This window comes from Oryctolagus cuniculus, chromosome 10, assembly GCF_051225735.1.
Source record: "Oryctolagus cuniculus isolate XC-2025 breed Fujian yellow rabbit chromosome 10, ASM5122573v1, whole genome shotgun sequence".
Classification (NCBI taxonomy): Eukaryota; Metazoa; Chordata; class Mammalia; order Lagomorpha; family Leporidae; genus Oryctolagus; species Oryctolagus cuniculus.
In genome coordinates this window covers 24,060,889-24,080,461 of record NC_142876.1, presented here as the reverse complement: position 1 = coordinate 24,080,461, position 19,573 = coordinate 24,060,889, and the positions used below count along the sequence as shown (strand labels likewise).

The 19,573-nt window shown below is 40.9% G+C and overlaps 1 protein-coding gene across 2 annotated transcripts in view; it reads left to right on the top strand.

Moving 5' to 3' along the window:
• LOC115333218 (legumin J-like) overlaps positions 1–5,507 on the top strand; it is a 68,832-nt gene extending 63,325 nt beyond the window's left edge. The window contains exon 11 of one of the 2 annotated variants that reach the window (XM_051851093.3): positions 3,236–5,507. In XM_051851093.3, the coding sequence (XP_051707053.1) occupies positions 3,236–3,370 (135 nt within the window). In that variant the 3' untranslated portion in view covers positions 3,371–5,507. The remainder of the gene's footprint in view (positions 1–3,235) is intronic. The other variant, NM_001371752.1, reaches the window with a different exon arrangement.
• Positions 5,508–19,573: the final 14,066 nt, after the last annotated feature.

Below are 19,573 nucleotides of genomic sequence, written 5' to 3'. Positions count from 1 at the left end.
GTTTCCCTGGGGCTCAGAACCTTCCTGAGCATACTTGGGATAAGGTTTGTGGAGCTCGGTCTGAGAAGAAGCTGGAACTGAAAGTTGGCTGGAGACTTCTGTGGGGGATGAGCAGGATTCCAGCGATCCCCCCTACTTTTGGTGTAGGTCTTAGTGCCACTGCTACCCCACCTTGTCACCATTCTTCATGGCCTTTATATGAAAAAATCAGAAAGCAAAAGCAAAGCAAATCAAATGTAAATGAAAAAGAAGGAAAATGTCAAGTTGAAAATAGCAAGTTAGGGTTTTAAAAGCTAAAAAGAGAAAAAAGAATTAGGGGTACGCCTTTGACGTAGGGGACAGGACATCAGCTATGATGCCCATATCCTATTTCATATTGGAATGCCTTGGTACAAGTCCTAGCTCTGCTTTTTTTTACTTTTTTCTTTTTTGACAGGCAGAGTGGACAGAGAGAGAGAGAGAGAGAGAGAGAGAAAGGTCTTCCTTTGCTGTTGGTTCACCCTCCAATGGCCGCTGTGGCCAGCGTGCTGTGGCCGGCGCACCGCGCTGATCTGATGGCAGGAGCCAGGTGCTTCTCCTGGTCTCCCATGGGGTGCAGGGCCCAAGGACTTGGGCCATCCTCCACTGCACTCCCTGGCCACAGCAGAGAGCTGGCCTGGAAGAGGGGCAACCGGGACAGAATCCGGCGCCCCGACCGGGACTAGAACCCTGTGTGCCAGCGCCGCAAGGCGGAGAATTAGCCTAGTGAGCCGCAGCGCCAGCCTAGCTCTGCTTTCAATTCTGGCTTCTTGCTAGTGAGCATCCTGGGAGGCAGCAGGTGATGGTTCAAGTACTTGGGTCCTTGCCACACATCTAGGGCAGTTGGATTGAGTTTCTGGTTCCTGGCTTTAGCTGAGACCACCCCTAGCTGTTGTGCACATTTGGGGAGTGAACCAGTAGATGGGAAATTTCTCTCTCTCTCTCTGCCTCTCAAATAAATGTAATAAATGCATAAACATTTAAAAAAGAAGACAATTAAAAATGACTAGAATAAAATTTTATGTGTGTAAAATATATTTATGTGTACAAAGATAGAATTAAAGTATGCATTTTAGAAAACATAAGATTCAATGTTGTACAAAAGGTAATCCAACAAATTAAAACTTTAAACAAAGATTTATTTATCTATTTTTGTAGTTGTTTTATTATTTTTACTTACACAAGGTGAACAAACTTCATGTATTTCATATATACAGATTTAAGAGCATAATGATACTCCCCACCCTACCCTCTCTCCCAGCCATACTCCCACTCTCCTCCCTCCTTTGTTTCTTATTTTTCTTTTATTTTTTACAATGAAATACTTTCAGTTTATTTTATAATCACAAGCTTAACCCTCCACTAAATAATGAATTCAATAAATAGTAGAAAAGCCACTGTTCCTCAAGAGTGTAGACAAGGGCTACAAGCAATAACAAATCTCAAAATGCCAATTTCATACATATATATTACATTTTTTGTACTCTGTATGTTAGTTACCTCAAATCAGAGAAAACATATGATATTTGTCTTTTTGAGGACTGAAAATGTTGCATATATACACTATGGAATACTACTCAGTCATAAAAAAGAGTGAAATATTGTCTTTTGCAACAGAATGGATGTAACTGAAAACTATTATTTTAGTGAAATAAGCCAGTCCTAAAAAAGATTTACTTATTTATTTGAAATACAGAGTTACAGAGAGAAAGGGAAAGACACACACATACACACACGCAGAGAGAGAGAGAGAGAGAGAGAGAGAGAAAGAAAGAGTGTGTCTTTCATCTGATGGTTCACTCCCCAAATAGCCAGAACCACCAGAACTGGGCCAGGCCAAGGTCAGGAGCCTAGAAATCTATCTGGGTCTTCGACATGGGTGCAGGTGCCCAAGCACTATGCCTTTCTCTGCTGCTTTTCCTGGCTCATTAGCAGGTTGCAGAACTGGAAATAGAGCAACCAGGACTTTAATCAGTGTTCTTATGGGATGCCAGTATTGCAGGCAGTGGCTTAACCAGCTTCACCACAACGCTGGCCCCAAAGCTTTAAATTTGAAAATGACAGTTGAAAACCATTAAATACAAGCCCAAAATTAAGGAATAAATTCTTTAAGCAAGACAAGAGAATAGAAATACAGAGTTTTAAGTGAATAAGTACAATTTAAGGAATGACTCACAACAAGGAAGAAAGAAATGAATCAGAATTTTGGGTAGGAGGAATTTTTTACCTCTGCTTCTATCTGCGGGAGCATCTGACATAGACTTGGAGGAGGGATAGTCACTCATGACCCAATGGAGTGGGTAATGGAAGTTTGTCTAATGGAGTGTATTTTGAATAAGGTGTCTGAAGGGGAAGAAGAGTTTGGGAGGAAGGAGAGGCAGAGGGTGTGAGAGAGAATCACTCTTAGAGAGAAACACACACACAGTGGGACAGAGACACACAGAGAAGGACACACACACACATATATTACAGAAACACACACAGATGGAAAGAGAAAGACACAGAGAAGCTACTTACAAAGAGAGGGACACACAGATAGGAGGAGACAAAGACATACACACAAAGAAGAGCAGAGACCACAGAGAGGCTGAGACACAGATTCACAAGGATCCATGTACAGACAGGCCTGTGCACAGAAGTGGGCAGAAAGAGAAGCACTAAAGAGATTCTGAAATGCATAGACACAGACATAGAGTGAGATGAAGAAACAGAGTAGGACACACACATGCAGAAACTGGGGGAGTCAGATGGAGAAAGGAGAGGAGGGAGGGGGAGAGAGACAGGGACAGAGAGAGAAAGAGCGCATTAGACTAGCTGTGGAGAGCACCCAGTCTCTGGCTGGGGACACTGGGACTGCTTACCTGGCAGCAAGGCCTGCCTCATGCTGTTGCCTCTGGGCTTGGCGATCTGAGAAGTCCCAGCTCCCAGGAAGACAAATGGCACTGTGTCCTCTTCAAAGGGAACTGCTTCAGCAGGACAGGGTCCCTTCTAGAGAAAGCCTCAGATGCCTCAGCACCGCTCGCCATCCCTTTCCTTACTTCTCAGACTTGGAAAGATGTGCTCCCCAGGGCAAGGGAAGACAGGCACACAAGCTGACCCTTACGCAGGAGTTCGTGGCTGTGTAACGTGACACAGCTGTAAATGCCTTGGCAGCGGTGGGATCTCTGTAGCAGTCTGAGTAGTTGGTGCTGATATATCTTTTGCTTTACACCGGCAGCTGCAAACCCTTGACATGGACGATTATCTCCAGGCCACAGCAGACCACATCCTGGCCCAGCTTTTCTTCAGGAAGCAAAGTGAGTTTAAGAAGATCCCCAAATTCAAGGAGGACCAGGCGATCAACCTGCCTTAGAGTTGCTGATGAGCTCAGGTTTATTCTTCCTGCTCTGTTGGCTGTTGCTGACCTTAAAGAGGACTCACTTGGCTAATGAACTTGGAGCTGTGTATGAAGTGAAAACGAGACAGCAAATACAAAGCAGCCCAGTGGGCTCCTTTAGCTGAGAGTGAATGTAGGCAATTCATGCTCAGGGACTATTTCAGTATCTTTGTGTTGATAGTGGATCTGCGGGGAGACCTAATAAGTTAAATTGATATATTTTTGTAAGGATTTTAAATATATGTGTTTGTGTTCATTTTCCTTTTGTTATGTCAAATTCATTACTACAGAAGTAAACCTAGTCTTCCTATGCATATCAATAACACTTGCAAATTTTTATTTCATTCATCACTGTGAAAGGAAGCAAGGAGGTAGCCTGTGTGTGTATATATATCGAGGCACTGGAATTCACATGTGTCAAACACTGTCTGAAGAAGTCAGTTCAGAATCATAGTTAGCAATCCCAGCCCTTTGGTTGGCATGAGATATTTTCTATGATGCCACCACTTTCCAGGAGTATTCATAGTAGTAGCTGTATACTTATCCTATATTAGCCAAGAAATCCTTAGTGATAAGCTAATGATGGATTCAGTACTATCTTTGAATGTATTGGGATTTTTTCAGTCACCTAGTCATCTTTTTACATTTGAGGAATAGTTCTTCATTTTGCCTGAGAAGCATATGGTAAAGTGTTGGTAATGGTGGCTGTGTGCTCATCTCAATCATCATTCTGAAGTTGCTCAGGCTGGTAGTCTAAGCTGGGAGTCACTGTCTTAAGTAGAAAAAAAATTGTTTAAATCTGTTCAGTGCTTGATTTTTCACTTGCAATTTATTTTATCAAGTATTTAGTATTCCTTCAGTGTGTCAGGGGTACCACCCTCATTTCCGGGCTAATCCATATAAAATTCTAAAGTAGGTATAGTTAATTTTTAATGCTCTTGACCACCATCGCTTTGCAGTCATTCTCCTGCTAGATAGTGGAATTTTGAAGTTGGCTTAGGCTATTTGTTTTTAGGCCACAAGGAATTGCGTTCCTTCTCTCTCTATCCCAGCCCCATACCTAAACTGCCAACTCTGTTGAATCTGTTATGGAATACAGTGAGAATCAAGTTCACTTTCAGCTGGAGGAGATAGCCACTTACATACTGGACTTCAGGAAGACCAAGACGGCCTCGCCCTGCTTTTGACCATTTGTTCGTTCATCCATTCATTTGATCACTAAACATACACAATAAGTACTATAAGCCAACCACTATTCTGAGTGTTAAATATATAAAGTTGACTACTAAATGATATCTTTCCTCAAGGAAACATTCCCATTGAGGGAAACAGAAAATGATATAATAATACATTGTCCTAGTGCTATGATAACTGGACAGTGTAATAAGTTATATGTGTCTGCATGTATACACAGAGATTATGCTGTATATATACATGTATATATACATATATTCATGCATACATGAGACATTAAGCCCAGTTACGGGGTGTCAGATGGGAGGATGCCAAGAAGGTGTTCTGCAGGAGCTCTGAATGTAGATTAAGAGTTAGCTAAAGCATGAGGAAGAAGATGGAAAGTGTGTGTGTGTGAAAGGTACTCCAGGTTGATGCCTAGAAGCATTGGGAGGTTTATGGTGGATGTGATCTTTTGAAGAAACTTCATAGAGAATGGGTCACAATCCAGGAGGAGGAATATGATTGAAAAGGTGCACTGACCAGCACAGGGTATTGGGTGTAGGAAAGAGGACATCCAAAGAGAGGGAAAATATTCACAAAAGGTACATGAAAATGTGTGTTGACAGAAATTTTAAGTTACGTTGGAATTTAAAAAATATACTACCAAGCATTCATAATCCAGTTTCTTATATCTTGAAATTGTATATATATCTTGTATTGTATCAGATTACTATGTGGTCACCCAGTAAAGCTCTTGTACATTTTCATATTGTAGCTTGTCATAATCTTGAATGAAACTTGTTCTTATGATTGATGCATTATTGGATTTCCTTTGATATCCTCAAGCTATGATTTACCATCCTTTAAGGAAAATCTGTATGATGCTGGAACTTTCTGGGTTTCCTGATAACAATAAACTCGAAGCCTGATTTAGGAATCTAATCCGACATGAATTTAAAACAAGAAAAATATTAAAAATAGCATAATGAAAACAATTCCTTTGTGGTATTGTTAATATACTACTCTGTGGTGGGATATGTTGTTCAATTCTACTTGATTCTCATAATTTTGGTCTTTGTCAGCCTCTTGTGCTGCTGATAGATATTTCTTCTTATAATTTTATTCTCTAGGGTAACTTCATCCATTAATACGGAAGTGTTTGTAGGCTTTTTGGTCTATCTACTCTATTTATTTCAAAATCCATGAATTGAAGAGAAAATTGCTCAATCACACTTGTATTTCACATAGCACAGGTCAAAACCACACTTTTGGTTGAAAACTTGCTTTAAAGCTGAGTCCACCCTAACCATTTTATACGTACAGACATTCTATGATACAACCACAGTTGTTTAATTTGAAATGGAATGAATTATAGCAGATAAAACGTTTAAATGTGAAAAATTTAAATAATGCTCTTTTTAATGGCAACTTTGAATAAGTGAGTGGAGTGAATTTTTTTTGAATAAAGGAACTACAGGTTAGATAAAGAACCACTGAGTGTTCCTTATTGCTTCTAAATACTGGAAGGCGGTTATAAAAAGTTCCTTTGTTCCTACTCTCATACTTACCTATTGAGGAGTAATCAGGCTGCTTTTTATCACCCAACCAATCTAGAAAAAGAAAAATAGTTCCCATTACTATATAGCTTGATTCTCAATGACTGTCATTTATCAACAGTTAAAAACGAGTCAGCAGTGCAGTGTTATTGCTTAAAAATAAAGCAAAAAAAAAAAAGTCAGCAAGTTTATGCTATAGTAATCAGAAATTTTGAGTGGTGGCTCCTCCATATTCTGTGCCAAGTATAATTTTTGAAACTTGTATTCACTTTGAATCCCTGTTCTTCCAAAAACAAAACTAGGAAGAAAATGGAAAGTCCAGAAAAGAATAACGATGGCTAAAGAAATGGGAATCTGTGTTTTCTTCTCATGCTTAAGCTGGAACTATTTAGGAAGAAGCAGATAAGGATGCCTTAGAACCAGAGATTCAAAGAGATAGTGGAGACCATGTCATCCTGGTCACATCAATTTTTAAAAATTTATTTTGTGTAAGAAATACAATTTCATGCATTTAATATATACAGATTTGGGAACATGATGCTTCTTGCCCTCCTATCTTCTTCCTACACATGCTCCTGCCTTTCTTCCTCCTCCTCTTCCTTTCTCATTCTTATTTTTACAGAGATCAATTTTCACTTAAATTTTATAGTCGTAAGATTAACCCTGCACAAAGTAGAGAGTTCACCGATTAGTATGCAGAAGAAAAAGATGTAAAGAACAAAAACAAACAAGAAAAACATTGTTCCCAACAGTCAAGGCAAGAGCTGTTCAAAGTCATTGCATCTCAAAGTGTCAGTTTTGCTCCTATAGATTACATTTTTTAAAAAAGATTTATTTATTTGAAAGGCAGGGTTACAGAGAGGCAGAGGCAGGGAGAGAGAGAGAGAGAGAGAGAGAGAGAGGTCTTCCATCCACTGGTTCACTCTCAAGATAGTCGAAATGGCCAGAACTGGTCTGATCTGAAGCCAAGAGCCAGGAGCTTCTTCTGAGTCTTTCAAGTATGTGCAGGGTCTGAAGGACTTGGGCCATCTTCCACGGATTTTCCAGGCCATAGCAGAGAGCTGGGTTGGAAGTGGAGCAGCGGGACTCAAACTGGCACCCATATGGGATGCCAGCACTGCAAGCGATTGCTTTACCTACTACACCACAGTGCTGGCCCCCTAGATTACATTTTAATTGCTCTATTAGTTAGATCAGAGAGACCATATGGTATTTGTCTTTTTGTGACTGGCTTATTTCACTAAGCGTGGTCACATCACCTGAATCTGTGGAATGGGAACTGAGACCTGAAAAGGCAATGTTATCCAAACTGCAAGGAAGATATTTAAGACCAAATCTCAGGTCTTTTAACCACACTTCCCGTCTCCCACCCCCAACCTGTGTAATTGTTTCTTGGTTTCTACCTTCAAGTGTCTGGAAGCTTCCTTCACACGGAGGAATTTGAAGTGGGAACAGTGACTTCAGTTACCTACAACTCTGGATGCCCCAACACTAGCCCCACTTCTCCTTTGCTGGGCCTCTGACATACGTGCCGGGCTGTTCATGTTCCAGTTGCTTCTGTAAGGGGCAGTTAGAGCCTCCTGAGATCATTCATCACTATTTCTATGCAACCAAAAATCTCAATATTTTTCATTAAAATATTTTTTTCTGCAAAATATTCATAACATAAACTTTGACATTTTAACTATTATAACTGTGCAATACTCAATGACATTGAGTACATTCACAGTGTTGCCCAACCATCATCACTTTATATTTCCAGAATATTTTCATTATCCCAGAAAGAAACTCTGTACCTATTAAACAGTAGCACCCCTCCTCCCACCCCCGAGCTGTGCTAACTTCTATTTTCCGTCTCTATCAATTTTTCGATTCTAGATGCCTCATGTAAGTGGGGTCACATATTAGTCAATGTTTATTAAGTACTTGTTCATTTTAAAGCTATATTTCTTTTTTAAAATGTTCACTTATTTTCATATACTTGGAAGGCAGAGAGAGATCTCCCTTCTGCTGGTTCATTCCCCGAATGCCTATGCAGCAAAGACTGGACCAGGCTGAAGCCAGGATCCTGGAACTCTATCTAGATCTCCCATGTAATTGGCACTTGAGGTATATCATCTTCTGCCTGTCAGTATTAATAAGCTGGATAGGAAGCAGAGATGCTGGGACTCAATCCTTGGCGCTCAGGCATCCCATGTGGCAGCTTAATTTGCTGCACCACAACACCCGATCCTACTTGTTAATTTTTTGCTTGCATCTTGATATGTGCTTAGCACTGTTCTAAGACTATATGGGAGACATAGGGTGTGGCTTTATGATATTTCTAACTTAAATGTTTTATATTCAAATCTGGAGTTCTCTTTCGTCCCCTGCCTTGCATGAACCCAGCTCTTTCCATATCATGTACATTCAAAATATTTCTTCATTCTGTTTTATCAGGGAACCCATACTAATAATTTTTTAAAGAAAGTTGAACAGGTGGATCTACATAATATGTTAATGTATCCAGAGAAGGCAAAACTCAACACCTTCAGTCATTCTCATTCCAATGTCTTAATAATCTTGAGTCCTCAAATATTTCATAAGCCTCATAACATTAATTTGCTCCCACTTTTTTTGGAGGGGACTGTCACTCCAATCCCTGAAGTTTGAATACTCCAGTAAGTATGTTTAAATTCCTTTTTTTTTACATTAGCAAGAAATCACAGCTTTAAACAGGCTCATATGTTGGTTTTGTAATACCCAACTTCATCCTGCTATCAGTGTTTACATTTTATTATTTTAGCCTGATGTTTTCAGACGCTCCCTTAGTTCAGAGTGCAGCATGGTTCATACTGAAATGAAGTAGACAGCAATATTCAGACTAAGTGAGATACTATACTGTGTTGGAGAGAGGAAGGCACTGGCTTCATTGCTCCTCAACTGAAATATTAGTACATACTCAGAAAGTCCAATTTTGATGCCAGGGAAATAAAAAATTTGAAGATTTTCACTCATCACCCCATCCCTCCTCCCCAAACTGCAAAGCAATCAGTAATCATTTATTTATTTTTGTATCTCTTTAGGCAATTGGACAAGAGGAGGGATTTTTAATTTGTTTTTGTTTTGTTGCTAAGTGTGTTCTGCAGGTGTTAGTAGTGTCAAGAATAAATTAAATAAAAAATAGAACAGTTGCTAGCAAAGCTGCTTTCAAGTGATTCACAAAAAGCCTTTGAATACTTTCTCTACCTAGATAACCTTTCCTCACTGTCAGCACTGCTCCAACAATTACTGCCCTTGGAGATAGCTTTTGTGTCTGTGTCTAAGGAGTTTCAGGTTGTAAAAGCTGAGAAGTAAATAAACATTCCTGTCATCCAGGATGGGTGGCCCTTTCAAGTACAGCTTCTCCTATGTTGTAAAATAAGGCATTGAAGATGGTTTTACAAGTTTATGGTACTGAGCTCCCACCTGGCCTGGGTGTGGGAAGATCTTAAGGATGTAAGCACTTATAGGACAAGGAGGGGCAGAAACACACAAAGCAAGAGGGAAACTGCTAAATGTGCTTCTGTTGTTAAATGTCATAATTTTTTTTCAGGTCTCTCTTTATTTTCTTTTTTTTTTAACTTTTATTAAATGAATGTAAATTTCCAAAGTACGACTTATGGATTACAATGGCTTCCCCCCCATACCGTCCCTCCCACCCACAACCCTCCCCTTTCCCACTCCCTCTCCCCTTCCATTCACATCAAGATTCATTTTCGATTATCTTAATATACAGAAGATCAGCTTAGTATACATTAAGTAAGGATTTCAACGGTTTGCTCCCACACAGAAACATAAAGTGAAAAATAATAGATGATTTTTTTTAAATGATGATGAAATCAGATCAGACCTATTGTCATGTTTAATCCCAGTGAGAGTCAAGTTGGGAATTGATAATTTCTTTTTTTTTTTTTTTTTTTTACAGAAGATCAGTTTAGTATGCATTAAGTAAAAATTTCAACAGTTTGCACCCCCCATAGAAACACAAAGTGAAATATATTGTTTGAGTACTCGTTATAGCATTAAATCTCAATGTACAGCACATTAAGGACAGAGATCCTACATGAGGAGTAAGTGCACAGTGACTCCTGTTGTTGACTTTACCAATTGAAATGTCATAATTTGACCAAAGCCTGGAGCGGAACTCCTGGATCTTCTTTGAAATGAGAATCCTTGAATTGTACCTTTTCTCTGTAAGTATTTGCTTTTGGGTGGGCCCTTTCTATTCAGACAGGATCTACTTCAGCTCATATTTTCAGCTACCACCCCTTAGGTTCCTAACTTTTTTTTTTTTTTAAGATTTATTTATTTATTTGAAAGAGTTATAGCAAGAAAGGAAGAGATACATAGATATCCTCTATCTGGTGGTTCACTCCCCAGATGGCCAAAACGGCTGGGACTGGGCGGGGCTGAAGCCAGGAGCTTCTGAGTTTTCCACTTGAGGGAGTCCAGGCAGGGGCCAGGCACTTGAGTCTGTTCCACTGCTTCCCCAGGCTATCAGCAGGGAGCTGGATCAGAAGCAGAGCAGCCCAGACACAAACCGGTGCCCATATTGGATTCCGGCCGTGCAGGCAGTAGCTTTACCGGCTATGACGTAATGCCGGCCCCAGTTCTTAACTTCTTATTTAAATACAAACATGGAGTGAAGTGTACTCACGTGTAGAGTGCGTGGATCTCTGCACACTGATGCTCTTACCACAGCACCTTGACCAAGGAACATGATGTTACTTCTAGGTGCTCTTGGTCTATTTCCATCAGTTTATACTAAAATTACTTGTGCCTCTTTTTCAACTTTATGGAAGTGGAAATATAATGTATATATTTTTTGGTATGTAGTTTTCTTTGTTCAACTTTATGGTGAAGCTGATTAATTTCTTCTTTATTTTTATGCTTCTGAATTTCTTCTTTCTCCCTAGATAAGGAACTCTTGGCTTTTTATCTGCCATCTCTTTGATTCATTGACGACACTCATGATAGGTACATAGGTAGAGTTCCTCTAAATCAGGTCCTCTTAGTGGCTTTGAACCTGAGTCTGTCCCCTCTCTTTACATACATATAAGTATATAATATATTGTATAAATATGTATTAATAAAAATATGTTGTTACTAATATCATACATTATACTGTATAATATAATATTAATACTATTATAAATAATACATATGATATATATTTTTAAACATTTTGTTTATTTGAGAAGCAGAGTTACAGACAGAGAGAGGAAGAGACAGAGAGAGAGGTCTTCCATCCTCTGGTTCACTCCCCAAATAGCCTCAATGGCTGGAGCTGGGCCTATCTGAAGCCAGGATCCAGGAGCTTCTTCCAGGTCTCCCACGTGGCTGCAGAGGCCCAAGGACTTGGGCCATCTCCCTCTGCTTTCCCAGGCCATAGCAGAGAGCTGGATTGGAAGAGGAGCAACAGGGACTTGGACTGACACCCATATAGGATGCCTGGTGCTGCAGGCGGAGGCTTAGCCTACTATGCCACAGCACCAGCCCACGCTCTTTCAATTGTCTTGGAAGAACTGAAGGCTGAGAAGAGGGAGAAGGTAAACACAAGTTGGCTTTTCTTTGTGCTGTGGCATCTTTTCCTTTACCATTCTTCACTCCATCCCAGGCCCTGTGGTGGGAGGAACTTCATAGATGCTAACTATAAGAGCTATATTAAACTAATGGTGGGGCTGGTGCTGTGGTGCAGCGGGTTAACGCCCTGGCCTGAAGTGCTGGCATCCCATAGGAGCCCGGTTCAAGACCCATCCGCTCCACTTCCAATCCAGCTCCCTGCTATGGCCTGAGAAAGCAGTAGAAGATGGCCCAAGTCCTTGGGCCCCTGCACCTGTGTGGGAGACCTAGAAAAAGCTCCTGGCTCCCGGCTTTGGATCAGCACAGCTCTGACCATTGCAGCCAACTAGGGATTGAACCATCTGATGGAAGACCTCTCTCTCTCTTTATATCTCTCTTTGTCTCTCTCTTTCTCTCTCTGCCTCTCCTCTCTCTGTGCAACTCTGACTTTCAAATAAATAAATCTTAAAAAAATAAACTAATGGCAAAATTATTCCAAGGAAGCATTTTAATGAATCTTCAAAAAATCCACAGACAGTACATATTATGGAGAAACTGCATGTTTTAAATTTTCTCCCAAAATAAACATCTTTTATTTCCATTTTCCCATGAACCTTTTGATGTACCTTTATATATCTATATACCTGAAAATGTATAGGTAGTATATGCCTCTCTCTCTCACACCACACGCATACACACACACACACACACACACACACACACAGGGATGGGAGATAGGGAGAGAGAGAGAGAGAAACAGAGAAGGAGAGGAAAATTTGCATATACTACACTGTTTAAAGGAAACATCCTAAGACCTCTCTGATCCATCCAAGTCTGGGCAATTGATTTCATGAAGATTTCTTGTAGGGGTATCCCAGTGGTACACATTCACGTTAGGATCTCTGTAATTTTGAAGTCATCTTTTTCATGTACCAGACAGAAATAAAATCAATAACTGGCTGAATTTATCAATTGATGTCTGATGACATAAAGGTTGGAGGCAAGAAAGGAGAGAGGGGCTCTGCAGGGAGAATGGAGGTAAGTCCCATACTGTCAGGTAAGGGCTTGGTAGATGGTTCAGGGCTCAAGGCCAGGTAGCATCCATTTCTCAGTAAGTCTTCCATACTAGCAGGGTGGGTGCGGAGTCTTTAAAAAGTTCATGGAAAATGACTATTATGTAAAAGCTATGCATGAGTTTCAATTTTTTTTTTTTTGAAAAGGAGAGAGGTAGAGAAAGATCTCCTATCAGTTCGTTCTTTCTCCAAATGCCAATAATAGCCAGAGCTGGGCTAATGGACAGGGACCCAAGCACTCAAGCCATTATCTGCTGCCTCCCAAAGCATTAGCAGGACCCTAGAATTGGGCATGGAGTTAGTACTCGAACCCAGACACTGATGTACGATGCAAACATCCCATGTGGTGTCTTAACTGCTCTGCCAAACACCTGACCCAAGATAAATTTGTCTTTTATTTTCATTTTTTCACAAAGTTTTTGAAGTATGCTGGATTTCTATAAGGGGCTAAGACAGCCCTTTGGAACAGGGCATTCAGTGTTCCCCAAAGTTACAACTGTGACTCCTTTTTCAAAGAAATCTATTAACAGTGTTTTTTGGAGGGCAGCTTGGGAGCACTGTGCAACAGCAGAGGGAAAATGCAGGCAGGAGGAGAGCTGGGAGGATGAAGTATGGATATTTGGTTGCTAAGTAAAGGACATTAAAATAGTAAAAGTCAAAGAAGGAAACAATAAACAGAACAGAAAACATTTGTAAATGAGCAACAAAATTCAAATTGGGGTGAAGTGAAAGACTCTGAACTCACCCACTCCCTAGAGCCCTGAGGTGGGCTTCTGTATAAAAACTTGGGTTGTGGAAATTCAGTTAAGGATCGAGAACTTATAAAGCACAAAATCACACCGTGGCTGGCCCAAGTTCAAGGACTGTTAAAAATGTCAACCTGGACTTGGCTTAGGTCATTTTCACTTTGGTTTTCTAGTACAGTGTTTCTCTTCCCTCTCCCTGCTTGCAGTAACCATCCTCCCTCCCTCCCTCCCCCTCCTTCCTTCCTTCCTTTCTCCTTCCCTTCTACCTTCCTCCCTTACTTTCTTTTTTCTTCCTTCTTTCCTTTCTCTTTGGCTGTATTACCTCTGAATAACTTGAAAACTTGTATGTACCTTCCACATTTATATCTGACATCTAACATTTTAAAATTGTAATAGTTGTACATGATTCAGTTACCAGATCTTTGCTTATTCTATTTAGGCTTCAACTATATTTTGGAAGCTGCAGATTTTTAAAAGATTTATTTATTTATTTGAAAGAGTTGCACATAGAGAGAAGGAGAGGCAGAGAGAGATAGACAGGTCTTTTATCCACTGGTTCACTCCCCAGTTGGCTGCAACAACCGGAGCTGCGCCAATCCAAAGCCAGTGGCTTCTTCCAGGTCCCCCACGCAGGTGCAGGGGCCCAAGGACTTGGGCCATCTTCTACTGCTTTCCCAGGCCATAGCAGAGCTGGATTGGAAGTGGAGCAGCTGGGTATTGTGAACTGACATCCATATGGGATGCTGGCACTGCAGGCAATGGCTTTACCCACTACACCACAGCATGCCAGCCCTGGAAGCTGCAGATGTATGTTATCTATTCATAGCCTATGTCCATCATGTAATTAATCAACAAAGCCATTCCTCATTGTCAACACAAACAACCAAATCAGGTTTTCCTTCTGACAAAAAGTAGCCTACTTCAAGTTTATCAGTTCCATTCAAATACATTCCTGGACAGCCATTCCTCTTCTGAATTTCCATCCTCAAGTACAGGATTCAAGAGAGGGCAAGAGACAGAAATACAGAGAGGGGTTTGGGCAGTCACTGGGCTTGTCACTTGGGTAAAATGAGGCTTCGCTCCCTTCAGTACCTGTCACCTTCCTGCTATGCCGTGCTCTCACAGGACTCCTTCAGGGGTGATGCCTCCTCACACAGTCCACCAGCTTAGTGCAACCTCAGACGACGCTCCTTGCTGTGTTTGGAGGAAAGCTGCGCTTTTCCTTTGTGAGGAGTGAGAGAATTGTGCAATGGGAGGGGACAGAAGAGACCCTGCCCCAGTCCTGAGGTCCCCTTTAGGGCAACCGCTTTTTGGAAAAGGCATGGATGCTGAGGATCTGGAACTTGGTTCCTTTAATAGTGTCCAGCCCATTGTTCCCTCAAAGACTTCGTGTGCCCCAGTAGACTTGCACCTTCTTAAAAGACCACTAACGAACCAATGAGAATGCCGAGGTGAGGCTGTCGCTCTAAGGTCATGGTCAGAACGAAGGCCTATGTCCTTGCTCAGGGAGGCACTCCTACATTCAAAGCTCAAGTTGTGTCTCAGCAGCCCACACAGAAGGCGGCATCTTCTGAGAGGGGAGCCCACAGCTGCAGCTCACAGATACTTGAGCCATTTTAGTGTGGTTGGTTGGTCGTTTGGGCACCCAGCACCAGCACCTGGCGGCTCATCCTGGTACCAAAGGACATTTTTATTGTGTTCAAGTTGCATTCTTCTTTGTTACACTTGCGTTTGTGTTACTGGATCTCTCCTACTTCCTTAGCCTTTAGGTTCAGTATTGAAGCCAGTCTATCTGCCACAATCCTCCCCTTGTTGAGTCACTGCTTTTAAGGAGAGGGATCATCAACCCAAGTTCAGTGATCCCCATGAGTGATTTATTACCACATTACAAAAAAGCCTCTCTACAGCTCATGACAAGAGCCTCGGGTGATTACTGACATCATAAATAAGAGTGTCAAGTGTTAAATCAACAACAGAACAACAGGAGTCACTGTGCACTTACTCCCCAAGTAGGATCTCTGTCCTTAATGTGTTGTACTATGTGAATTCATGGTAAAACTACTACTCAAACAGGACTTTACACTTTGTGTCTGTGTGGGTGCAAACTGTTGAAATCTTAACTTACTATATACCAAGTTGATCTTCTGTATATAAAGATAATTAAAAATGGATCTTAATGAGGCATGGGATGGGAGAGGGGGTTGGAGATGGGATGGTTTGTAGGAGGGAGGGTGGTTATAGGGGGAAAACCACTCTAATCCAAAAGTTGTACTTTTGAAATTTGTATTTATTAAATAAAAATTTTCTAAAAAAAACAAAAAATGAACAACAACAACAAAAAAAACCAAAAAATCCTCTCCAGATCCTCCGAGGCGTAAGATAGTGAGTAGTTCTCTGGGTATTCTTTAAGCTTCTTTCAACCTCCTCTTATCACGCTCATGTTGACTAATGTTGACTTTTCCCCTTAAATTGTCAAGATGTTTTCTCTTTTGTAAGAGTGGAAAATTCCTTGAGCGAGAGCAAGGGTTTCCCCCTTTCTTTATTCATTTTTGGATCCTCTGCAGTACCAAAGATAAGTTACTACATTTGCCTTGGTAAAACTCAGGCCAGAAGAATAAAATCAAGTTAACATAAAGGAAAATATTAAAATAATATTTGCTGGGACTTTCAGTAGTTGTAGTAGATAATGTTGGGTACACATTATTAACAAGGATTTCATGGCTCCTGAGCCGGTGGCTCTGTATTTTTATGGCATTTTCTGAGTGGGTTATCAAGCCTGTAATCAGAGGTCTGAGACTGATGCCACCCTTCCTCTGGGCATCAGATGGCGCTCACACACCACCAGAGAAGTTTGTGCAAACCACTTCAGTCTGGTTTATGTTTTATAGGATAGCTGTGGTTCTAAGGGAAATTCTGCAACAAATTGATTTCCTGTAGACTTCTGGGCCATAACGTTATTCTCCAAAGGAGAATTCACTACACATGCATGAAAACGTTGGAGTAAAACACCCAGCTCAGGCTACATTAAAGACCAAATCCCATTTCTGTGAACATAGTATCACTGTCTTTTCTTGCTTGATCTTTGTGCCTTTTAAACAGTTTCCTTGCAGAGAAAGAAAACATCAATGGAAAAAGCAGAGAAAGAAAGCTAAAGAGACAGAGAACTATCCAGACTAAGGAATTACGGTTGATATTGAGGGAAACTCAAGGCAGAAGCCGGTGCCTACGGGCACATCACTTTGAGTTCTTCATACAGGACGCAAAGACACTTGACTCTGCTTTCTGATCCTGGGGAAAGCTAATTTTTAGTGTGAACTGTCAAATCTCATCTTTCTCAGTAAGAACTATTGTGGCTTGATCTCTCCTCCTGTCTCTCTCCTCTCTAATTCCTGAGGTCTAAAAGGATAGAGTAACAGTAGTTTATTAATCTTCAGGGATGAAGTTATAAAAAGGAAACACACACACACACACACACACACAGAGGCTGTTACTATTATTAACTGTGAGGTCCTTAACTAATGTCCTCTTTGAGCCTCAGTTTAGTCATCAGTAAAATGGTGTTAACAATAGTAACTTGAAAAGGTTATTTTTTATTAAAGATTTATCTATTTATTTGAAAGATGGAATTACAGAGAGGCAGAGGCAGAGAAAGAGAGAGAGAGAGGTCTTCCATCTGCTGGTTCACTCCCCAGATGGCCGCAATGCCCAGAGCTGCGCTGATTCGAAGCCAGGAGCCAGGAGCTTCTTCCGGGTCTCCCACGTGGGTGCAGGGGCCCAAAGACTTGAGCCATCTTCCACTGCTTTCCCAGGCTATAACAGAGCTGGATAGGAAGTGGAGCAGCTGGGACTCGAACTGGCACCCATATGGGATGCTGGCACTGTAGGCAGCAGCTTTACCTGCTACGCCACGGCACCAGCCCCTGAAAGGTTATTTGATTTTATTTTTTTAAGAAAGCTTTTATTTAATGAATACAAATTTCATAGGTACAGCTTTAGGGATATAGTGGCCTGAAAGGTTATTTTTATGAGGTGAACAAAATAACACATATATGATGAATTATTTGTTTCCCTATGCCTCTGAAAATTCAAACTAATAATAACAAGAATTTGAAATATTTGTGAATTAATTTTTCTCTTCTTTCTCCCAAGTCATAGCATTCATTTCTCTCCAATTAGGCTGTCCCTTTGTGACAGATTATTTATCCAATCATTCAGTTATAGAACAAATACTTATTGAATACTTACTATATTCTAGGAACTGATCTAGATGTTGGTGAGAGCAAGGCAGCAAATATAAGATCCATGAAATCCTGGGATGCATGTATTGTGACAGAAACAGTAAATATGTAAACAAACACATAAGGTATGAATACAAATATTTACTGTAAAGGAAACTATCTGGGGCCATTCTTTAATAAAAATCAGGAGTGGAGGGATACCATAGACAGGATGGCTGGAGAAGGCTTTTCTGAGGAGATGAAGTGAAAATGCAGAGGAACTGATGCGAAGGTGCACCCTTTCTGTGCAGCAGGCTGTGAAAAAATTATGAGCTGACACTTGCCAAAAGATTTCTATTTTTATCATCCTTAAATGACAAATGCAGCTGTATTTATAACAGTGAGTAACATCACCCATTTTCAGTTTGTATTAACATTTCTTTGGGGTATTATGTAGAATTTACCTTTTTGTCTTAATAATTTGCATTCAGCCTGGTCCATGTTAGATATCCAATAAATTTTTTTTTAACTTTTATTTAATGAATATAAATTTCCAAAGTACAACTTATGGATTACAATGGCTTCCCCCCCATACTGTCCCTCCCACCCACAACCCTCCCCTTTCCCACTCCCTCTCCCCTTCCATTCACATCAAGATTCATTTTCGATTATCTTAATATACAGAAGATCAGCTTAGTATACGTTAAGTAAGGGATATCCAATAAATTGAATGAATGAATGATTACAGTACTACCCCAATATAGGCAAGACCAGTATTATTGCTCCAGCTCAGAGATAGTAAATGACTAGCTATGTGATATATGATTCATAAAAAAGTGGAGCTAGAACTAAGATGATTTTAGGGGCCGGTGCTGTGGTATAGTAGGTAAAGCCTCCACTTCAGGTGCTGGCATACCGTATGGGTGCTGGTTGGAGTCCCGGCTGCTCCACTTCTGATCTAGTTCCCTGCTAATGGCCTGAGAAATCAGTAGAAGATAGACCAAGTGATTGTTCCTGGCCCCTGGCTTTGGATTGGCCCAGCTCCAACCATTGTGGCCATCTGGGGAGTGAACCCATGGATGGAAGACCTCTCTCTCTCTCTCTCTCTGTCTCTTCTCTTTGTGACTCTGCCTCTCAAATACATAAATAAATGAATCTTTTAAAATATAAATATAAAATGATTATAAACAATTTTTACTCTGGTATTCTTTTATTTCAGTCTTTGGAATTAAAGTCTCATGTTTATGAAAGTGTTCTTTTACATGTAGACATTCTTCATTGAGATACAGTACAAACAGCTGACAGAAAACTTCTAAGGTCTTTCTTGTAGAGAATCAACTGCTTTTAGATAACACTGGTGTTAATTTGAGTGGAATTATCCACATTATCTACACTGCTATTGCAACTTTCTGGATATGTTTGTACCTGCCTACTGCTGATTATTGGGTGTGTTTCACAAACTAATGATTAGCTCCAACATTCTAATGCTTCCTTTTTTTTTTTTTTTTTTTTTTTTCAGGCAGAGTGTACAGTGAGAGAGAGACAGAGAGAAAGGTCTTCCTTTGCCGTTGGTTCACCCCCCAATGGCCGCCGCGGCCGGCGCGCTGCGGACGGCGCACCGCGCTGATCCGATGGCAGGAGCCAGGTACCTATCCTGGTCTCCCATGGGGTGCAGGGCCCAAGCACTTGGGCCATCCTCCACTACACTCCCTGGCCACAGCAGAGAGCTGGCCTGGAAGAGGGGCAACCGGGACAGAATCTGGCGCCCTGACCGGGACTAGTACCCGGTGTGCCGGCGCCACAAGGCGGAGGATTAGCCTAGTGAGCC